At 39.3% G+C, this 19,923-nt stretch overlaps 2 protein-coding genes across 2 annotated transcripts; one reads left to right on the top strand and one right to left on the bottom strand.

Moving 5' to 3' along the window:
- Positions 1 to 6,986: 6,986 nt before the first annotated feature.
- On the bottom strand, positions 6,987 to 7,550 carry LOC112792341 (uncharacterized). Its single transcript, XM_025835574.1, has one exon. The coding sequence runs from the start codon at positions 7,548 to 7,550 to the stop codon at positions 6,987 to 6,989; it is 564 nt and encodes a 187-aa protein (XP_025691359.1).
- A 2,253-nt stretch (positions 7,551 to 9,803) lies between these two features.
- On the top strand, positions 9,804 to 13,856 carry LOC112792096 (uncharacterized). The gene is made up of 3 exons (XM_025835188.3): positions 9,804 to 10,101; positions 10,378 to 12,017; positions 12,930 to 13,856. The coding sequence occupies exons 2-3, from the start codon at positions 10,579 to 10,581 to the stop codon at positions 13,174 to 13,176; spliced, it is 1,686 nt and encodes a 561-aa protein (XP_025690973.1). The 5' UTR covers positions 9,804 to 10,101; positions 10,378 to 10,578; the 3' UTR covers positions 13,177 to 13,856.
- Positions 13,857 to 19,923: the final 6,067 nt, after the last annotated feature.

Here is a 19,923-nt window from a genome sequence, read left to right as displayed (position 1 = left end):
GGACCTTCCCAGTTTGCCGTCAGTTTGCCCTCTCCCGGGGTCGGTAAGCCGATGTCGTTGCGCCTTAAGACGAGGTCGTTTGGTTCAAACTCTCTTCTGAGTACTTTGGTGTTATAGCGCAGGACCATTCTTTGCTTCAGCGCTGTTTCCGTCAGGTGGGCCATCTCTCTGACTTCGTCTATTAGGTCCTTCTCCATAGCTTCCTCCACTCCCTTCAAAAGTAGTCGTGGGCTCGGCTCCCCGATCTCCACGGGTATTACTGCGTCTAGCCCATATGTTAGTCGAAAGGGAGTTTCTCCGGTAGATGACTGTTCGGTTGTACGGTAGGACCAGAGGACCGAGGCGAGCTCGTCGGCCCAAGCACCTTTTTTATCATCCAGCCGCTTCTTAAGTCTTAACAGGATGATCTTGTTTGCGGACTCAACCTGTCCGTTTGTTTTGGGGTGCTCAACTGAGGAGAACTTTTGTCTTATACCCAGGCTGGTGAGGAACTCCGTGAACTTCTTGTCGGTAAATTGTGTCCCGTTGTCCGAGATAACGATCTCCGGGATGCCGAACCGTGTCATCACTTGCCTCCATATGAACTTCCTGCAATTGGATGAGGATATGCTAGCCAGCGGCTCGGCCTCTATCCATTTGGTGTAGTAGTCATTGGCGACTATGAGGTACTTGACTTGTCTAGGATAACCGGGAAGGGCCCCAAGAGGTCGACTCCCCATTGAGAGAATGGCCGGGAAGACGTTAACAAGCTTAGCTCGGAGGCCGGTGCCTTGTGGAAATTGGCGTTCTCTTGACACTTGATGCACTTTCTAACGAATTCTTTAGAGTCTGCCATCATTGATGGCCAATAGTATCCAGCTCGGATTAATTTTCTTGCTAGGGCTTTGCCCCTTATGTGATGGCCGCAACACCCTTCATGGACTTCCCTGAGGACGTAGTCCGTTTGGTCGGGGTGTAGGCATTTCAATAGGGGCTGCTTCCCTTCTCAGTTTCTTAACATCCTTTTCGTCGTCGGGCAGTTTGCCGTTTTCTAAGAAGCTGGTGATGGGGTCCAACCGAGGGGGCTTAGCCTTGACAGGTGCAGAGTGACCGCCAGCTCCCTCACCATACCTTGGATGAGAGATCGGTTACCTTCTCCCGGTTTCGTGCTAGCCAGTTTTGATAGGATATCTGCCCGTGTGTTCCTTTCTCTTGGAACGTGGTGGATCGTGACCTCCTCAAACTTCTGGCTCAAATCCTTGACTTTCTCCAAGTACTTTTGTAATAGTGAGTCTTTGGCTTGGAAGCTCCCGTTTACTTGGGAGGTGACTACTTGTGAATCGCTACATATTTCCAACCTTATCGCTCCAACTTCCGTTGCTAGGGCTAAGCCCCCTATGAGGGCTTCGTATTCTGCTTGGTTGTTCGAGATGGGAAATTCGAACTTGATCGACTGTTCGTATACGACCCCGGCTGGGCTTTCCAGAATGATCCCGGCGCCCCCGGACGTCTGATTGGAGGCTCCGTCTACGTGGAGCTTCCACCGTGTGTCCGTCTTTTCGGTTGGATCCCCCATCACTTCTACCAAGAAGTCAGCCATCGCTTGTGCCTTGATTGCTTGCCGGGGTTTGTACCGTATGTCATATTGGGAAAGTTCAATGGACCAAGTCATCATCCTTCCCGCTAAATCGGGTTTTTGGAGCACTTGTCGGATTCCTTGGTCCATCCTTACGACAATCTGGTGACCTTGGAAGTATTGTTTTAACCTCCGCGAAGAGGTCAAGAGTGCCAGAGCTAGCTTTTCCAGTTTGCTGTACCTTAGTTCTGCCCCTTGTAGGGCTCTGCTCATGAAATAGACTGGCTGTTGAGCTCTTCCTTCTTCTCGTACCAAAACCGCAGCCAGGGCTTCTCCTGTTATGGCGAGGTATAGGTATAACAGCTCCCCGGCTTTTGGCTTTCCGAGCACAGGGGGTGTCGCCAGGATTTCCTTGAAGTGTCTAAAAGCTTCCTCGCATGCGGGCGTCCATTCAAATGCTATCCCTTTCCTCATAAGGTTAAAGAAGGGTAGGGATTTTGTTGCCGAAGCTCCGAGAAAACGGGATAACGAGGTGAGTCGTCCTGCCAATCTCTGGACGTCCTTGATACAACCCGGGCTCTTCATCTGGAGTATCGCTTGGCATTTCTCAGGGTTAGCTTCTATCCCCCTTTGAGTTATCATGAACCCTAGGAACTTTTCAGCTTCCATGGCGAAGGCACATTTGAGGGGATTGAGCCTCATACCGTGTTGTCGGAGAGACGCGAATACATTTGCCAGGTCATTCAGGAGGTCGTCGGGTCGCGTAGTTTTCGCGAGGATGTCGTCTACATAGACTTCCACTGTCATATTAGTCTTGACAGGTGCAGAGTGACTGCCGGCTCCCTCACCATACCTTGGATGAGCGATCGGTTACCTTCTCCCGGTTTCGTGCTAACCAGTTTTGATAGGATATCTGCCCGTGTGTTCCTTTCTCTTGGAACGTGGTGGATCGTGACCTCCTCAAACTTCTGGCTCAAATCATTGACTTTCTCCAAGTATTTTTGTAATAGTGAGTCTTTGGCTTGGTAGCTCCCGTTTACTTGGGAGGTGACTACTTGTGAATCGCTGCATATTTCCAACCTTGTCGCTCCAACTTCCGTTGCTAGGGCTAAGCCCCCTATGAGGACTTCGTATTCTGCTTGGTTGTTCGAGATGGGAAATTCGAACTTGATCGACTGTTCGTATACGACCCCGGCTGGGCTTTCCAGAAGGATCCTGGCGCCCCCGGACGTCTGATTGGAGGCTCCGTCCACGTGGAGCTTCCACCGTGTGTCCGTCTCTTCGGTTGGATCCCCCGTCACTTCTACCAAGAAGTCAGCCATCGCTTATGCCTTGATTGCTTGCCGGAATTCGTACCGTATGTCATATTGGGAAAGTTCAATGGACCAAGTCATCATCATTCCCGCTAAATCGGGTTTTCGGAGCACTCGTCGGATTCCTTGGTCCGTCCTTACGACAATCTGGTGACCTTGGAAATATTGTTTTAACCTCTGTGAAGAGGTCAAGAGTGCCAGAGCTAGCTTTTCCAGTTTGCTGTATGACAAACCCCAATTTGACGGTTTATCTTGTATTGAATTTAGAGTATTTTGTAGACCTTTTCTCACATTTACCCAATGAAATAGCATGGTTTTGTATATTCTCCTTTAATTGTGCTTAAGTGTGAAAACATGCTTTTTAGGACTCAAAATAGATAAATTTAATTCACCTTGATTCTATTAGATGCCTTGATATGTTTGTTAAGTGATTTAAGGTTTAGGAGGCAAAGATTGGATCAAGGGAATGAAGAAAGAAGCATGAAAAGTTGGAGAGCTCATGAAGAAATGAAAGAACCGGAAAGCTGTCAAGCCGACCTCTTCGCACTTAAACGACCATAACTTGAGCTACAGAGGTCCAAATGATGCGGTTCCAGTTGGGTTAGAAAGCTAACATCCGGGGCTTCGAAACGATATAAGATTTGCCATAGTTGCTACATGTATGGTGGCGCACGCGCATAGTATGCGCACGCGCCGTTGCTGCCACCTGGTTCACTTAAAGCAAAACGTGGCCAGCGAATTCTAAAGCCTTGTAGGCCCAATCCAACTCATTTTTGATGCTATTTAACGCAAGGAATGAAGAGGGAAACATATGTTAGTTACCATTAGTTCATTTCCACACATTAGGATTAGTTCTAGAAGTAGTTTCTAGAGAGAGAAGCTCTCACTTCTCTCTAGGATTAGGATTAGGATTAGGTTTAATTCTTAGATCTAGGTTTTAATCTTTGCTTTCTTCTACTTCTACCTTTCAATTCTTTGTTGCTACATTCATCTTCCTCTATTCTTTTATTGTAATTTCCTTTATGTTGTTTTTTGTGTTTTGTTGTAGATCTACTTTTGTTTCTTCCTTTCTCTTTCAATTCAATTCAAGGTAAATCATAATAATTGTGTTCCTTTTGATTTGTGTTATTAATTCCTTTCAATAATTGTTGTTAGATTTTGTTCTTGTTGTTGATTTACTATGTTTTCCTTTTATGCCTTCCAAGTGTTTGATGAAATGCTTGGTTGGATTTTAGAGTAGGATTCTATACTCTTGGCTTGGAAAGGTAACTTAGGACCTCTTGAGTTACTAATGACCAAGTGATTGATGATTGGGAGCCATTGACTCTAGTTCTCACTAATTGAATTAGTGGAGAGTTAGGACTTATGGACTAGGATTGATATAGCTCATTTGACTTTCCTTCACTACTAGTTAGAGGATGATTTAATGAGATTAATCCTTGCCAATTCTCATATTGTGGTTAGTGATTAGGATAGAGATCCTTGACCACCAACCCTTGCCAAGACCTTTTTAGGCCTTAGTTTACTTTCTTGCCATTTATCTTTCATACTTCTTATCAAAACCCCAAAATAATTCACAACCAATAACAAGACACTTTATTGTAATTCCTAGGGAGAACGACCCGAGGTTTGAATACTTCGGTTTATAAATTTAGGGGTTTGTTTTAGTGACAAACAACTTTTTGTATGAAAAGATTATTGCTTGGTTTAGGAACTATACTTGCAACGAGAATTCATTTGTGAAATTCTAAACCATCAAAAATCCAATCATCACTGTACCTTAGTTCTGCCCCTTGTAGGGCTCTGCTCACGAAATAGACTGGTTATTGAGCCCTTCCTTCTTCTCGTACCAAAACCGCAGCCAGGGCTTCTCCTGTTATGGCGAGGTATAGGTATAACGGCTCCCCGGCCTTTGGCTTTCCGAGCACAGGGGGTGTCGCCAGGATTTCCTTGAAGTGTCTAAAAGATTCCTCACATGCGGGCGTCCATTCAAATGCTATCCCTTTTCTCATGAGGTTAAAGAAGGGTATGGCTTTTGTTGCCGAAGCTCCGAGAAAATGGGATAACGAGGTGAGTCGTCCTGCCAATCTCTGGACGTCCTTGATACAACCCGGGCTCTTCATCTGGAGTATTGCTTGGCATTTCTCAGGGTTAGCTTCTACCCCCCTTTGGGTTATCATGAACCATAGGAACTTTCCAGCTTCCATGGCGAAGGCACATTTGAGGGGATTGAGCCTCATACCGTGTTGTCGGAGAGACGCAAATACATTTGCCAGGTCATTTAGGAGGTCATCGGGTCGCGTAGTTTTCGCGAGGATGTCGTCTACATAGACTTCCACTGTCTTGCCTATGAGGTCGCAAAATATTTTGTTCATCAGCCTCTGGTATGTTGCCCCTGCGTTTTTTAGGCCGAATGGCATCACCTTGTAACAGAAGGTTCCCCCAGGCGTTATAAATGCTGTCTTGTCCTCGTCAGGTCGGTGCATCGGTATCTGATTGTAGCCGGAGTAGGCATCCATGAAGCTCAGATACCGGTAGCCCGCCGCCGCATCGACGAGTGCGTCTATGTTAGGGAGGGGAAAACAATCTTTAGGGCATGCCTTGTTGAGGTCGGAGTAGTCTACGCACATTCTCCATTTTTCGCTGTGCTTTTTTACCATAACTACATTCGAGAGCCAGGTCGAGTAGTCTAGTTTCCGTATGAAACCTGCTTCTAGGAGGCTAGCCGTCTGCCTGGCCACCTCCTCCGCCCTCTCCCGCGACATCTTTCTTCTCCGCTGGGCTACCGGGCGTGCTTCCGATTTGACGGCCAGGTGGTGTGACATGACTTCGGGGTCTATGCCCGGCATGTCGGCCGGTGTCCAGGCGAATAAATCCCCATTGGCCCTGATCATTTCTACCAGAGGCTCCTTCATTTCGTGTGGAAGGTTTCTATTGACAAACGTGAACTTTTCCTCCGTGTCACCGACCCTGAACTTTTCCAGGTCCCTCTCCGGTTCTGGTCTGGGCTTGTCGTCTACCCTGGCGTCTAGGTCAGCTAGGAACACCCCCGACGCCTCTTTAGATTTCTTCCTTAGGGAGAGGCTGGCATTGTCGCAAGCGACCGCCGTCTCTAGATCTCCCCTAATGGACCCTATAGATCCGCCGTCGGTAACAAACTTCATGACTAGTAGCTTTGTGTTGATTATCGCTTCAACATCGTTAATCGTCTTCCTCCCCAAGATAATGTTGTAGGCCGTGGAATCTCGGAGAACCACGAATTCAGCCATTGCCGATCTTCGGCCTTGGGCCTATCCCACGAAAATCGGCAGGGATATCAATCCATCGGGCTTGATGAAGTGGTCGCCTAATCCAATGACCCTGTGCTGATGAGTCGATAGGTCGGCGTCCCTTAACCCCAGTGCGTCGAACACGTTGCGGAACATAATGTTCGAGTCTGCCCCCGTGTCGACAAGGATTCGTTTGATGAGGCCAGTTCCCACTCTGGCCGTGATGACCATGGATGGATTTTCAGAGCCCTCGTCGAACCACTGATCTTCCGGGCCGAAAGAGATAGATGAGGGCTTCTTAGAGCTTCGTATCGGCGAGGAGGAGACCGCCAAGACCTTGGCGTCTTTCTTGTGCGCTGATCTCGACCTTGGTGCGGTGTTTTTTGCGGTTACTACGTTTATCACGGTGAGACCGTGGTCTTTGTCTTCTGGCTCTTGACGCCGCTTTGCCGACCGGGTCTTACCTTCCTCGTCTTGGTCGCGATGTCGCCTCCTCAGCTCCCTTATAAGATGGGAGAATTCTGTTAGTTTACCGTCCCTTATCGCTTGCTCTAGTGCATCCTTCAGGTCAAAGCAGTCCTGTGTTTGGTGCCCATAGCCCTTGTAGTAGTCACAGTAGAGGCTCTTGTTTCCCCCCGTACGGTCCTTGAGTGGTCGGGACTTCGACAAGATTCCTTTCTCGGCTATTTGCTGGTAAACTTCCATGATGGGGAGAGTGAGTGGAGTGTAATTGGTGAATTTTTCTATCCGGGGAAACGGTCTGGGTGCCTTGCTCGGCCCTCCCTCTCTGGCTTGCTCTTTCTATCTCTCTCTGTTACTTTGTTGCCTAGGTTGATTGTAGCTGGAGTGTCATTTATTGACAGCCACGACCTGGCTGACTTCCTTGTCATTTATGTATTCCTTAGCTACTGTTTGGATCTCGTGCATCGTCCAAACCGGTTTTGTGGTGAGGTGTTTTCGGAAGTCCTCGTTGAGGAGGCCGTTCGTCAGACAGAGGCTGGCCACCGAGTCGGTTAGGCCGTCAATTTCTAAGCATTCGTCGTTGAATCGGTCCAGGTATTTTCTGGTCGGCTCTCCGGGCCTTTGGGTTATCCTGATCAAGTTGATCGGGTGCTTTGCCTTTGCTATTCGTGTTGTGAATTGAGCTAAGAAGGCACGGCTGATGTCCGAAAACCCATAGATGGATCCCTGCGGAAGGCCGTTAAACCATCGGATCGCAGGTTCTACCAGGGTGACCGGGAAGGCCCGGCACCTCACCTCGTCTCCTACTCCCTCCAGATTCATTCTAGCCTCGAAGGCCGTGAGGTGTTCCAAAGGGTCTTGGGTTCCATCGTACCTCATGTCCGTTGGTTTGTCGAAGTGCTTCGGCAACCGGACCTCGAGGATGGACCGATGGAACGGGGTGGCGCCCATTATCACGGGGCGTCGTGTCCTCACAGGCCTCCCTTCTCCGTCCTCGCGTTCTCATCCCGTGGGGTGTGTTTCCTTGCCTCGGGAGTAGATGATTGTGTCGTTTCGGCTTCTCAGGATGGGCAAATCTTCTCGGGTGCTTTCCGCTTCCGTTCTGGAAGCGGAGGCGTGCCGGGGGCGACTCCGGTGGGAATCTCTCTCCCGGCTTTCAGGGGATGGGGAGTAGCTAGGATCGGTGGTTCGTCGATCTTGCTCCTGATCGGCTAGTTGTCGTTCCAGGTTCTGGATCCTATGGCGTAGCTCCTGCATTATTCTGGCGCTGTCACCGCCAGTTCCTCCGAAGGGTCGCATCTCTCGCGTCCTTGTGCGTGGTTCAGTGCGTTGTCGGGGGGACCTTCGTCGCCCTCCCGGTGAGGCGACAGAGGCTGCCCCCTCTGCGCCGGCTGTTTGGCCTTGGTCTCCAAAGCCCGGCACGACGTCCATTTAGGCGTCCCCATAGACGGCGCCAATGTTCGGTTAGGCGATTACTGGACGGTTCGACTGGAGATTTGAGGAGGCGGGAACGCTTCGCTCACAATTGTGCTGGGATCGGATCTGCCGAGTAACCGAGCTCTCTTTGTGGATGGTGGGGTGTCACCTGCAAAGACACTCCGACGCTCTAGTCAGTTAGTGTGCAGGCGTGAAATAGGTTAGGTGGAATGTGTGACGTACCTTGGGGGAGGGGTAGGATCCTCCCCTTATATACTATGTCAGATGTGGGTCCCACGAGGGCAGAACCCACCTTCCTCGAAGTTTCCCTGTACAGCTGTAGCGGCCAGCTGTCCCCGACGCGTGTTCGGGCCGGTTATGAGTGCGTCATCCGACCGTTCAGGTCAGGTGGTTTGTGGGTCGGGTCGGCCCAAGTTCCCTTTGGGCCAGGCCGTAACATATATATATATATATATATATATATATATATATTAAAAACTCTAAATTCTAATATTATGACAATAGAGAAGAAAATGACTAGAATTTACGATTCTCAAAATTAATATATATATATATATATATATATATATATATATATATAATAGAGGTATTTTAGTTATTTTTATAATAAAAATATTGTAGTTATTTTTTATTAAAAAGTATTAATTTAGACTGATTCAAAATTTAATTTATTAATTTTTTGACTAAACTTATTTATCAGGTCTAATTTTAATAAAAATAACATAATTTAATTAATTATATATATTAAATTTTAATTATTAAAAATATTTTAAAAAATATTTTTAATATTTTTTATCTAAGTATCTCCCTATAAATAATTCATTTCACAAGCATCAAGCGACAAAATTAAGAAAACTATCAAGTTGAATTCTATAGAGTGAATCTTTCATTTTAAAAGAGATACTAAAGAGATTTACTATTGCATTAATAAAATCTAAAATATGTTTTTAATGTTTTATTGATAGACGAAATTATTTATGTTATTTTCTAGAGTAAAATCCTTGTTAAAAAATCTTTACTCTCAAAGTATTATTTAAAAAAATTTAAAATAAGGTACTATAATTTTATGAATTTTATTATCTTGTGTCTTAAACATATATATTAAAATTACAAATTAATTTTTTATTAAAAATATAAAAAATATTTTTTTAATATATTTATTTTATATTATTGAAAAATTTAAAATTTTATTATTAGTAATTTTATTATATGTCCCAAAGGTATATATTAAATAAATTCTAATTTTATTAATTAAGGATTTTTTTAAAATAAACATTTTTTAATACATGTATAAAGATAGAAAGTAAAACAGAAAATGGTAACAATTTAAAGAATCAAAATTAATTTAGTAAATATGAACATCAAAGCTTTAAACTAGACACCAAAAAATGGAAGCTTGAAACTATTTCAAAGACTAATAATAAATGTCAAAGTCATGTAAAAGAAAATGAAAAAAGAAGTTGATATTCGGAAAATAATAATAAATTTTAAAAGATAAAATAAGTTAATTCTTGAGTTTTTTATTTATAAATATTTAAATTTTTAAAAATTTAAAAATATATTTAAATTTTTTATATTTTTAAATTTGGACACATTAAATTTTAAGTTTAATTTATTTTATTTTAAAAATATTCTTATATGTGCATCTATATTCACCAAAGTAATACAATTAAAATAACATTTTATTTTAATTTTTCTAAAACTTAAATATCTACAAATGAAGAGGTGAAAAGTTTATTTATCTTCTTCTCAAAATTTCAATACTCTAATCTAATTGGACCATTGCCACCGCCATAGCCGGTCACGAACCCATGATATTTTTTCTCACTCTTCTCAGTTCTCTCTCACCCTCGTTACTCTCTCATATAAATACCACTTCAGCCTCCTCTCATCTCACTGAAACACAGAAGTCGCAACCACTATTGCGCTTCTTCTCCGCTACCGTACGTCGGAAAATCTAGGCCGGCGAGAAAAAAAAAAAAGATTCCAAGAAAAGAAAATAAAAAACAGACCCAAACAAACCGCAACATTAACCCGAAAATTCAGCTCCTCACACAAATCACAAGTGAGTAAATTAAATCAACACTATCTCTCTTCATTTTCCACTGGTGTCTCTCGGATCTCGCTTCTTTTTCTTTGTTTCTCGAGACCCGTTCAAAGATCCGATTTTCATGCCTACAGTAATCATTAGCCATGAAAATTATGCGTTCATTATTTACTTATTTTTTAATTAAAAAAGAAAAAAATTGAACGCTCTTTCTTTTTTTATATAAATATTTCATTTGTGCTGTCCCCATGAAAGCGCGTTTCCAATTATAAATCTGCTTTGTTGGTTTTTCAGGTTGGAGTGCTGTTGTTGAATGGCAGAAAGAAAAAAACTAACAAGAAAAGAAAGTTTGTTATGAACAGGTGTTTGAACAAAGCTTCTTCTTCGTCTTTTCGAACACTGATTCTTATTCTCATCCTCATTCTCTTTATATAAAAATACCTCTTTCTTTTATCTCTTTTTGAGTTCAATCTCTTTTCTCTCTGTGACATAATCATGGGAGGATTGAAGGTTGTTACTCCATGTTTGCAATGGTCATTACCTCATTATTCCCCTTCTTCTTCTCCTTCCTCTTGTTCTCAAACCCTAGCTTCTGCGATTTCATCCCCTTCTTATGTATATTCCTATGCTTCGTCAAAACGACGCAGTTTTAATCCTTCCGTATCGTGCCGATTCGTCCACCCTTGCACACTCTTCAAAACGACGTCGTTTCTCCACAAGTCTCGATCCTTAGATTTTCACAATCACGTCTTCTCTACCAACAACAGAACACCGATCAGAAGATCCTGTAGCGCGAGCTTAGATTCCTTCTCCGACGAGGAATTCGCTAAGAAGATCGAAGACTTGACCCTCGGGTTCCAGCTCAACGAAGACGATTCAGATTCGGACGGCACTTATTCTCCAACCTCGTCCTCGAATTTCGTGAATGGGCAGAGCATCCCGGAGCCGCCGTGGATGGTGTCCGGCGGTGGTGAGGAGATAATAATTCCGGCGAACATAGAGCGGAAAGCGAACAGCGTGGAGCTTCCGTTCTCATTGAGGATCATCAAGAAGAAGCTCCAATGGAAGGAAGGTTTTAGGGAGGCAGGTGAATCCGCGTGCTGTTCGGTGAAGAAAGCGTTCTCTTCTATGGTGTTCATCATTCGAGAGCTCCATAGCTACACCCTCCAGATGAGAGAGACTCTCTGCTACCAAGACCTACAAGGAATCCTCGAGAGGGTACAAACGGAAATGCACGCTTCCTTCGTTTGGCTCTTCCAGCAAGTGTTCTCACACACCCCTACTCTCATGGTTTATGTCATGATCTTGCTCGCCAATTTCACCGTTCATTCCATGGGACACAACGCCGCCGTCATGGCCGCCGTGAATCCACCTACGCTGACCATGGAGATGGAGGAAGAGGAGTCTGTCAGTGATAATCAGAGCGGATTTGATTCCTCTGCGGTAAAGACATTCACCGTGTCATCATCTAACGGGAAGAAAACGACTTCCGTTGGTGGCGGAAACGGTGGCGGAGGGAAATTCCGGCCAGCGGCGCACGGAACCGACGGGGAAGGCCGGTCTGACCGGTCGGACCGGCACCAGGGAACGGTTTTCCCTGACGGTTTGTCGTCGTCGCAGTCTCAGGTTTACAGAACAGGGGAGAGCAATAACAATAATAATAATAATAATGCGGAGTCTTCGTCAGTGGAGGAGGAAGAAGAGGAGCTTTGGAGTTCGATGGTGGAGGAAGCTTCTAGAATGGAGGATGTGAATCGTGGCTCGATGAAACAGTTCGTTTCGCCCGTAACAGCCAAGATGGAGAGTGATGACTATGCTGAGTATCTGAGAACGGAGTTGGTTTACCAAACGGGCTTGTCCAAGGAACCAAACAACTCTCTTCTTCTCTCAAATTATGCTCAGTTCCTCTACCTCGTTGCACATGATTACGACAGGTGAATTTTCCTTTTTTTTTTCCTTTTTAAAAAATTCTTCACTTTTATTTGCTAATTTTGCTTGCCATGGCATAAGTATTCTAGTTTCTATTATTATTATTATTATTATTATTATTATTATTATTATTATTATTATTCCCGTAGTAATGTTTTGGTAAAGTCGAAATTCACATGCATAGAGTCTCCATCTTTGGTTAAAATATATTTATTAAAGTTATATATGACTACTTGAAAGTCCATAAAAATTAACTCGTCATGTGTTTCTTGCTTTGTTAAAAGAAAATGGAAAGCAAGATTTTACAAAAATATATTTGATTATTGTTTGTTGTGGTAATATACTCTTATAGGACTGACTAATTTATGATTTTGTTTTTATATGAATTATTTGTGTGTTACCAAAGAGGTCGTTCTAGGTAGGAGCAGCGAAAGCATATTCTAATTCATCGTCAAAAATATATTAAAACCCAAACTGAAAAAAATTAGGGGGATAAAAAAAGACAATGAGGTTTTTGATTTGTCCAAGTTTGAATCTTGATAGAAGAGTATGCGGTGTATTTACCCTGCACCACAGGTTCATGAGCAGGATCAATATATTTCGGTATCTGTCATCTTCCGTGCGTGATAGTCACGTGCATGACAAATGATCTCACACGGAACTTTGTTGACTTTGACTTTTTAATATTTTTTTGGTCTAGACTTTATTTACTCTGTTATTTACTAATATTTAAATCTGTATGTGGCTATATGCCTATAAGGAAAACTATCAGAGACAGCACATAATAATAAATTGCTTAGTAACGTAATGAAAGAAATATCCTTGAAATTGAGTAGTTTGGCATTGCAATTTTCATGTGAAAAGTGGTTAAAATTGATGTTGACATTTTGGTCTTGTTCTTTGAATTATTTCACCAGAGCGGAAGAATACTTCAAGAAGGCAATAGGGGTGGAACCTCGTGATCCAGAGGCATTCAATAAGTACGCAACGTTTCTATGGAAAGCGAAGAATGATTTGTGGGCTGCAGAAGAGACTTATTTGGAAGCAATTTCAGCTGAGCCTACAAACTCTTTCTATGCCGCTGATTATGCTCATTTCTTATGGAACACTGGTGGGGAAGACACTTGTTACCCTTTGTCATCTGATGCCTCCCAAGAGCTTTAATTGGAATAAATATCTCAAGAAGAAAGAAAAAAATAAAATATATGTAAAAGAGTATAGAGAAAATAAGGGAAAAAAATTTTCAAAGCAAAATAAAAAAGAGAAGTTTTGTAGGTTATGTTTTGTTCTAAATTTTTTTATTGAGTGAAGATGAGGGAAATAGGAGAGGTGGGGTTTTGTTTTGTTATATAACTCTTTGTAATTATAATTGTACATAACTCTTTTTACAATGGCTCATTTTGAGCTTATTGGGTCACATTTTTGTGCAATCGAATGTGCAATTATAATTATAATTAGTTATGTGATTTTGATGGAGAAGATGGTGGCTGTGAGGTGGCGTTTTGGAGAGGCAAGGCGATGCATGGATTGTGTTGTTGAAATATTTAATTTTGGCTTGGTAAGTTGGCAATAAACGGCACTGCGTTTCATATGGGAAGATGAAGGGTGGAGTGTGAAAGGGGAAATGGGACCTTTCACCTTTGGCTCTCTCAAAATGTGTTGATAAGGTTTATGCTTGGTTGGATGTCATTGAAGCAGGATTTGCTTTTTGCACATATTTAATCACACTAATGTTTCTTATCTTTGTTTTGTTCACACTTCACATACTTTTAGTGTAATGATGTTTAATCACATGGCAAATTGTAATTAATCCTTCCTTGTTAATGTGATGCCGTTTTTGGATATGATTTTCTTTCTCGCAATATTAAAATGATTTTTTCGATTTTCAATACGAGGCTTGAATTTCACGTGGGTTATTTTCAATATGCCGTATGATTATTAATTATTTTTCGTACTGATCTCATATTGCTTATGTAAGCGATGTTACTGGATTCTCTCTGGACAAATTCTTAGTGGGTCTAGTCTTTGATAGTTTTCTTTATGCTCAATTTATTGAATGATGATGGAGAGGGATAAAGAAAAAGAATATGTGCTGGATGAAAGAAAGGCTAGAATTTGAGTAAGGGATTTATCGGACGTTTCTTTTGTTATTGCTGGATTATATTTCAATTTGATGATATATATGACAAAATATTTTCTAATAGTTTACTTGAGGGTTAATGTGGAAATGTCAGCCATCTGAAAGAAGCTTCCGAATAAAGAGCATAGTAGGTCACATAATTCTTACATAAATAGTTTAGAATTCAAATTAAAAACTATTAAAAATATTTCTCTGTTCACTTAAAAAAAAGATCAAATGACTTCTTTTTTCATTTTAACTTTAGTTACTAATATAAAAATCTAACGGTTCAAATTTATTCCTGTCATTAGTTTCTCGTAATTAAAATCGGTTTGAAGTTTCAAATTTATTCAAGTGATATATTTGAATCGGTTTGAAAATTAAATTTAGTTTAATTTATTTTACTTGTATCACTACCGTTTCAGGTACAACTCTGCGTGATTTCATTTTTCACCTACAATTTCTCTCTTTCTGCACAAACTTTATCAGATTTTTTCTCCTCTTTCTTCTTTTTCGAGTATAAAAATTTTTATATACACTATAAAAATATTGAAGTACAACATAAATTTTTTTAAAGAATCATAAGTTCACAATATTAAGACCGAAACCAATTTTGGTGCATGCACATAATTAAATTAAATTTGGATACATAGCACAAAAATTTTAAAAAACTACAAATTTAAAATATTGAATCATTCAATCAATAAAATACATTTATATAAAAAAAATTTATATACTATATACAAAAGTTTTTATGTTATATCGATAAATTATATGTTATGTACAAAATTTTTTATATTATATATAAAAAATTTTATTATATTAATAAATTTTTATATTCTCCAACAAAAAAATTTTATACTAAAAAAAGTGAAAAAAAAAGTGTAATACATCATGCATGGGCATATTTTTCTTTTAGATTTGTGCCAATTTTCTTAGTTTTTGTTACAAAATATTTTAACGTGTATCATCACTGTTTAAGAATTCCTCAACCACTTTATCCATGATTGCAAAATAACATGTCTAATATTATTATTAGTAGTAGCAGCAGCAGAAATAGTAAAGCCTTTTTTTAAAAATTGCAAAATATTATACTTAGATAAAAGATCAATTTAGATTAACTTTTGAAAAAGGTATTTAATTTTTTCGTTTTTTATTTTTAAAAAAGTTTAACAGATAAAAATTATTTTATATTTAGATAAATTTTTTAAAAAAATTTTTCAAGTATTAAAAACGTTTTTTGCTTTTTTTTTTTAAATAATATATTATTAGTTTAAAAAAAACAAATATTTTATTTTTCATAATAAAAATACTTTTTTTAAAAGACATATTTAAATAAATTTTAAATTAAATAAAAATATTTTATTTAAAAAAATATTTTTTTAACTAAAAAACCAATCCAAATTAATTCTAAAACTAAATGTGAAAAATGAAGATGAACTTGACCCAGTTGAAGATGAAGACTTTGATGGGGCCACAGAACAACTAAACTTCTCTTGAAGAATGTTGTTCATCTTTTTTAAGATCCCCACACTCTTTGCATTTTGTTGGTAGGATCAGACTTAATGAAAGAGAGATTGGATTTGGTAATTAGAGGTTGAGAAAAGGTTTTCTTTGGGGGGGGGTTCAATTTAAAAAAAAAATTATCTCAATTTTTTATTATTTTGTTAATTTTTATTTTGTTTTTTTATTGATTTAAAAATGACATTGTAGTCTCTAACGATTAATTTTGTCAAACATTCTATTTTTTCTATTATTGTTTTTCGTTTAAAGTTAATAAATTTTGTCTACATGTCACGTTAGCTGAAACTTATCAAATAACAATTTTAAGGAATAAAACGTCTCTTGTTTTATTAGCAATATGCTGCAATAAAATAGGATAATTAAATTTTTAAAAAAATTTTAAGGGTTATTTTAAATTCGTAACTAATTTAAACATAGACACATAAATTCATAATAAATCATAAATTAGAACAAATATCCCTAAATTTCACAAATCATTGTATTTGCTGCACTAGTTATTAGCCTTAGCCAGTTTCTTGCTCTTTCTCTTTCTTTTTCTATGCAAAATCCGTATATAAATGCAATAAAAGCTATGTCATTAAATTCAATTCTTTTCGATCATTTTCTTCTTGATCTCAAATACAAATTTCATTTTTCATTTTTGCAATATCCATCTATTAGTGTTGTGAATGTGATTTTATTAGATTTTAAATCTCTCACATTCATCTCATTCACAATTTTTTTAGCTTCTTTCAAATTGCAGATCTTACGAAGGCCATTGATTTGGGCATTGTACGTGATCAAGTTTGACCTAATACTTTGATTGATTATTACCTAAAAATTCTTCTAAACCAAATTAAATTTTCATATTTGCATTGTCCATCAATTAAAGTGGTAAAAATAACACCATTTAAGACCAATCCTTTTTTGCACATGCCATTAAAGAAGAAGAAACTAAAGCTACTATCAACTAAGGCCAACAGTCAACATACACCGTAGTAGGTATAATAAGTTGTTGAAATTTAGGGGGGTCATTATAGGTTTATATTTAAATTAGTTAGGAATTTAGTATTTTTTTTTAAATTTCAGGGTGTTTAATTATTCTATTTTATTGCAGCATATTACTGACATGCCATGAGATGTAACACCCTAATTACCCTAGGTCTTAACTCTAGTCATAAAGCAAAGCTTACGACAATTCTAAGACTCATATATACATATATATATATATATATATATATATATATATATATATATAGAAGGAAATAATATATTCTAGAAGCCTGATGAAGGATTAAGCTCAATAACGGAATTACAAAAGCGCAAAACATTCACATGAAGCTAACGCACAAGACACAAGGTATAGATATAAGAGAATATAACATATATAGATATAAGAGTAAAATAATAATAGGGAACTAGCCGCAGCTTGCGGAGTTTAAGCCGACTAGTTATAAATAGTAAGATACAGAATTTTGGATTAAAATAGCTTATACAACTTATCTCTCAAGTAAGCCTCTAAGATCATAAAGATAAATATACAAAGAGATGTGAGAGAGTAACTACAACAAAGTAAAATAGAAGTAAACCAAGGAGGAACCATACTCCGCTCTATCACCATATCCGCAATCTCACCGAGGTGAATTACGACCTGCATCTAAAAAACAACAAAAACATATGGTATGAGAATCGGAGGTTCTCAGTATGGTAACAGTGCCCAATATGTAAGATGTAAGGCTCCGGGACGCCGAAGGCAATCCTAGAACTTCACACCGATACCGATATTCAAGCTTAGAACAAATATAATTAACGTAAACCATAAACAATAAACAGGATTTTCTAAACTTAGGGGAATTCTAACTAGTACTAGTCACACCACTGTATCCCACAGCTTTCGCCAACCTAACCTCCGTGCGATCCCATCGCCACCACCTACCTAACCTCTTCAGCACCAGACAAACACAAGATAATGCAAGCAAGTAAAACACAGATAGTTTTCAACTTTTCATATATAGCAAGTAATTCAAGAAGCAAGTAGGCATGTTATACAATTAGGCAAACTCAAGTAATCAAAGCAAACAAGTATATAAGAGATGCATATGATGAATGCTATCTTATTGGCTCGTGATATCACTTGTCGGTCTATGAATACCAACCTGACACATTTTTTCGGATGTTGCCTTTCTACCACGTCCGAGGATATAGCGCCTGACACGCTTTTGTTCCGAGGATATAGTGCCTGTCATACTATCGTTCCGAGGATATAGTGTCTGACACACTTGCATGCTCATTTCGAGGATATAGTGCCTGGCACACTCTTGCGGCAGAGAAGGAAAACAACAACAACATCTATCTCATCATAAATCATTCCAAGGATATAGTGTCTGGCACACTTCTCACACCCAACAAGTCCATCCACCTCAAATCATCACCAGTCATCACCATTTCTCATATCAACCCACTTTTAATTATCGATTCTCAACATTCCAAGGATATAGTGCCTGACACACTCTCTTTCAAACAATATCATTCCAATGATATAGGGCCTGGCATACTCTCCACATCCAACTACTCATGCAGCAGAGAAATCTGCCACGCCAGAAATATAGGTCCTGCACACTCTCATATAATCCAATAATTTACTCACTATTCCTTTCCAAGTTCTCAACTCATCATAACCATCATCAATTCATAATTTTTCATTCCGACTCATTGGTTCGTCAGTTTCTTAATTCATTGCCAAATATCACCAAGTTTCACTACTCTTCCTTCTCTCTCAACCAAATTCATCCTCAATACACCAGAAACCTAAACCTTCGTTTGCTAACTTTTCAAAGTAAAATCCAAAAAAATTCTCCTAAGACTTTTCACATGTTTCAATGCTCAAAAATAAGCCCAGGAGTCTTAAAATAGTGTCATAGAAGCTTACAATCTTATTGAAAAGGTGAAATAGTTGAAAATAATGTTTAAATTTGAAAAACAGGGCGTGTGCATACGCACAGGGGTGGGCGCGCGCACGCCCAGAGAAGTTTCAAAACGTGTGCGTACGCATGGTGGTGTGCGTACGCACAGGTGAAAAATTTCACAATTCTGTTCGCTCGCACAAGCTGTGCTAGCTCCCTCAACAGACTGACCTTCCCAACGTGTGCGTGCGCACAGGGCTGTACGTACGCACAAGTTGTAAATCCTCATTGGTTATGTGCGCGCACAAGCTGTGCTAGCGTTGTAAACAGGAAGCATTTCCCTGCGTGTGCGTACGCACAGGTCTGTGCGTGCGCACATGTTTAAAATTTCGTAGGGTTGTGCGTGTGCACAAGGCTGTACGTGCGCACATACTAGAAATCACAAAATTCTGCAACTTTGCAGAATTTCAGATTTTGACACCAATCTTTGAATGATCATAACTTCCTCCACAAAAATCCAAATTTTACAAACTTTATATCGATTTGAAGAGTTTTCAATAAGCTTCAATTTCAAACAAATTTCAACTAATTTTGAAAACTAAGGCATAAGTTATGATCAAATAAAGTTCACCAAAAACCAACTTTTACCAAAAGTTCACAATTTACCAATTTTCCACTTTTCATAACTCAAACCAACCAAAACCAAATAAAACCATTCCAAACTCCATTTTTAACCATACCAAAATTAGAATGTCAAAATATTATTAAATATGTTGAATTCTATTTTAATTTGGAGAGAAATCGGAGGAACAAAAAAAAATATCTCCTTCTAAATAATTTGAGTTTTTCTTAGGTTCTTGGTTAATAATGTTTCAACACCTAGATCTGCTTCAAAACATATTCGTCAAAGCATATGGCATTCATTGGGTTAGGAATGGATTTTCTATTGTTTAAGATAAAGTATTTAAGTGAAGCCAAGCAGAAAATGACGCCATTTTCACGTGAAATTATTATGAGGAGTTGGTATAATTGGTTATTAGATTTGAGGCTATTATCTCTCCATATCCATAAACCCATACCACTTTAAGTGAGCTCAGTGCTTCTTACTATTACATCTACATTCTCCAATTAATTTCTTTTCCGTGCCTTTTTTTTTCTTAATATTTATATAAGATTAATTTGCTTTATTTTTCTTTTTTGTTTAATTATTGTAGTCAGCTGTAATACATTGACAGAAATGATCACAACAAAATCCTAGTTATTAGGGTGAAAAAGACTAAGCTAAGGTATTCTAATAAATATTTTTTTTAAGTATTGATTTTTCAAGACTTAAAAATTATTATTTTTTTGAGAGCCGACATTTTGATGACTCCATTCTATAATACT

This window comes from Arachis hypogaea, chromosome 1 (genome assembly GCF_003086295.3).
Source record: "Arachis hypogaea cultivar Tifrunner chromosome 1, arahy.Tifrunner.gnm2.J5K5, whole genome shotgun sequence".
In the NCBI taxonomy this organism is placed as follows: Eukaryota; Viridiplantae; Streptophyta; class Magnoliopsida; order Fabales; family Fabaceae; genus Arachis; species Arachis hypogaea.
This window is presented reverse-complemented; position numbering and strand designations above follow the sequence as displayed.